Raw genomic sequence first — 2,437 nt, forward strand, 5'->3', positions numbered from 1 at the left:
ACTGATGACTGATGTGACATCATTAAAAAAAAATGGCTAAAATGCATTGTATAAAAATTTGGTATTAATTTTTATAGATTATAAATAGACAGATAGATAAATAAATAGATTATTTCATGCATTATATATTTATATCTACTACTGATAAGGAAACGGGTATGAAATAATTTTTTTTTTTCGTATTTGGTTTTATCCATAGTGGCCTTTTGACTAACGTTCCTTTTAGTTTTGATAATAAATTCACATAATCTAATTTTCATTTACATTTTTTTTATAATAACTTTATTTTAATGTACTAATAAGATAAGTCAATATTTATAGTCTTCTTGTTCTCTTTAGAATCCACTAATAGCGATAGCATAAATTTGTTTTGTTGAATAACTATGTCGCAACAACCGATAGAGGTAAAAAGTAATCAATTTTGGCAATATAACAATACGCAATTAATTAAAAATATATATAACTTTACACTCCCGTCCATAAAAATTAAAATGACATCTCTTCTATATTTATATATTCTATTTAAATTCAAATGATGGTTAGCAACTGAAAGTAAAGAGGACCAGAACCAAATAATAACTTAGAATGGTGTCAGCATAGTTTCTTGCCCATCAAGTGTTAATACTTAACAATAATTCTTCACACCAACTGGAGAAAATCGAATGAATATCTCAGTTGCATTCTTTATCAGTGCATATACAAATGCGAACACAGTACAATCATAAACCTCAAGGGATACATATGATATGAGCAATAAAAGAATTCGTGTCATATAGGTGTAACACAAGACAACATCTAAATGCTCATAATAGAGAACATTAGAAAACTAGAACAAAGGTATAGAAATGAAAACGAAGGAACAATAGCTAACAACGTAGTACTTGTGACCCTCTAAACACAGAAACTAGATGGTACTACCAATGAAATAATGAGTGTGCTATGTGAAAAAATGCAGAGAATAAGCAAGATGATGCTTTAAGCCATGAAGCTGCTTAATTTTTCAAACCAGTTTTCTTGTTTGGCTCGAAGACATATTTGATCAGTGATTCCTTGATGGAAAGAAGTTCTGGGAATTCTTTCTTCAACTTTGATGCGTCCATCTCGTTGTTGCTTCGCGCTGCAACAATCACTTTGGCTTGCTCTTCAAGGGTGAAATTAACCCACTTGAAGTTGGGGTCAATGTAGTCCCTGTACATCTCCAGGATCTCGTTGTGACTCACGGCCCCTGGGTTTGTGAAGTTCCAGATGCCGCTCAGGTTGCGCTTTGCCATCTCGATTGAAATAGGCAGGAGCTCGTCCAGGATAGTCATGCTGTTTGGAATGTTAACCACCTTGTTATAGCGAGAAATCTTGGTAATGAAGTTGCGCGGGTTGCTCAGATCAGAAGAAATGGGCATGCGGACCCTGAGTGTGCATACATTGTCATATTCTTTCAAAAGCTCCTCAACCTGAAGGAAGTTCATACATCACATATCAGGGAAATTATTAATAATAACGGAAAGAGAACAAACTACATCATGAGAGAAGGCTCACCATAGCCTTAGTTTTGGAATAGAAAGAACCAGCAAAATTAGGGGTATCTTCCTCCTTGAAACCTTTGCCAGATCCCAGAGGGTGAGCTTCATCATACTCAAATATGCAACCAGTAGCATAATTTATCATCAAGAGACCATGCTCTCTGCTGACATCAGCCAACGTTAAAGTCCCGGCAACATTGGTGCGGATGGTTTCAGTCTTATGAGTCTCACACCAATCAACATTGGGTCTGCCGGTCACTCCTGCAGCATTGAAAATATGTGTCGGCTTGATATTCTGAATATCAGCAACAAGTGATGAGCGATCCTCTAGGCGCCCTTTTCCATATTCGTACGCAATCCCTTGCTTTTCACACAACTTCCCAAGCAATCCACCTATCCATCCTGTTCTGCCATAGATCAAGAACTTCAGAGCAGGCTTCTGGGGAGTGCCGGTGGCGCTCTTGGTTGGTGGAACCACCATTTTAGTGTTAGTCGAGACATATGATGCAGGCTTTTCCTCTTCAGATCCATCAAAATGTCTCTCCATACCACCAGGCATCATGAGCATCCTTGGATGAGGAAGCAATGCACCACTGACATCACCCCACCAATCAGGATTATTGATGTACCAGTCCATGGTTTTCTTCAAGCCCTCTTCCCAAGTGGTCCTCTCAGACCACCCCAAGTCCTTCAGCTTTTGATCATCAAGAAAGTATCTCTGGTCATTGAATGGTCTGTTCTCCACAAATTTTATGCTTGTCTCTGGGTCCATGGAGAATAGTCTGCATATATCTTTGGCTACATCAATAACTCTTCTTTCCTTCTTGGTCCCAATGTTGTAAACATGACCAACTTCTCCCTTGTGAAGGATAACTTCAAAAGCCTCAGCGACATCTTCGCAGTATAAATAGCTCCTCACG

At 38.0% G+C, this 2,437-nt stretch overlaps 1 protein-coding gene across 2 annotated transcripts in view; it reads right to left on the minus strand.

Moving 5' to 3' along the window:
• Positions 619 to 2,437, minus strand: part of LOC107612917 (trifunctional UDP-glucose 4,6-dehydratase/UDP-4-keto-6-deoxy-D-glucose 3,5-epimerase/UDP-4-keto-L-rhamnose-reductase RHM1) — a gene marked incomplete in the record, with an annotated part of 3,597 nt that continues 1,778 nt past the window's right edge. The window contains 2 exon segments of one of the 2 annotated variants that reach the window (XM_021109345.1): positions 619 to 1,448; positions 1,534 to 2,437. In XM_021109345.1, the coding sequence (XP_020965004.1) occupies positions 993 to 1,448; positions 1,534 to 2,437 (1,360 nt within the window). 2 annotated transcript variants of the gene reach the window in all.

Source organism: Arachis ipaensis, chromosome B08 (genome assembly GCF_000816755.2).
Source record: "Arachis ipaensis cultivar K30076 chromosome B08, Araip1.1, whole genome shotgun sequence".
NCBI lineage: Eukaryota > Viridiplantae > Streptophyta > Magnoliopsida > Fabales > Fabaceae > Arachis > Arachis ipaensis.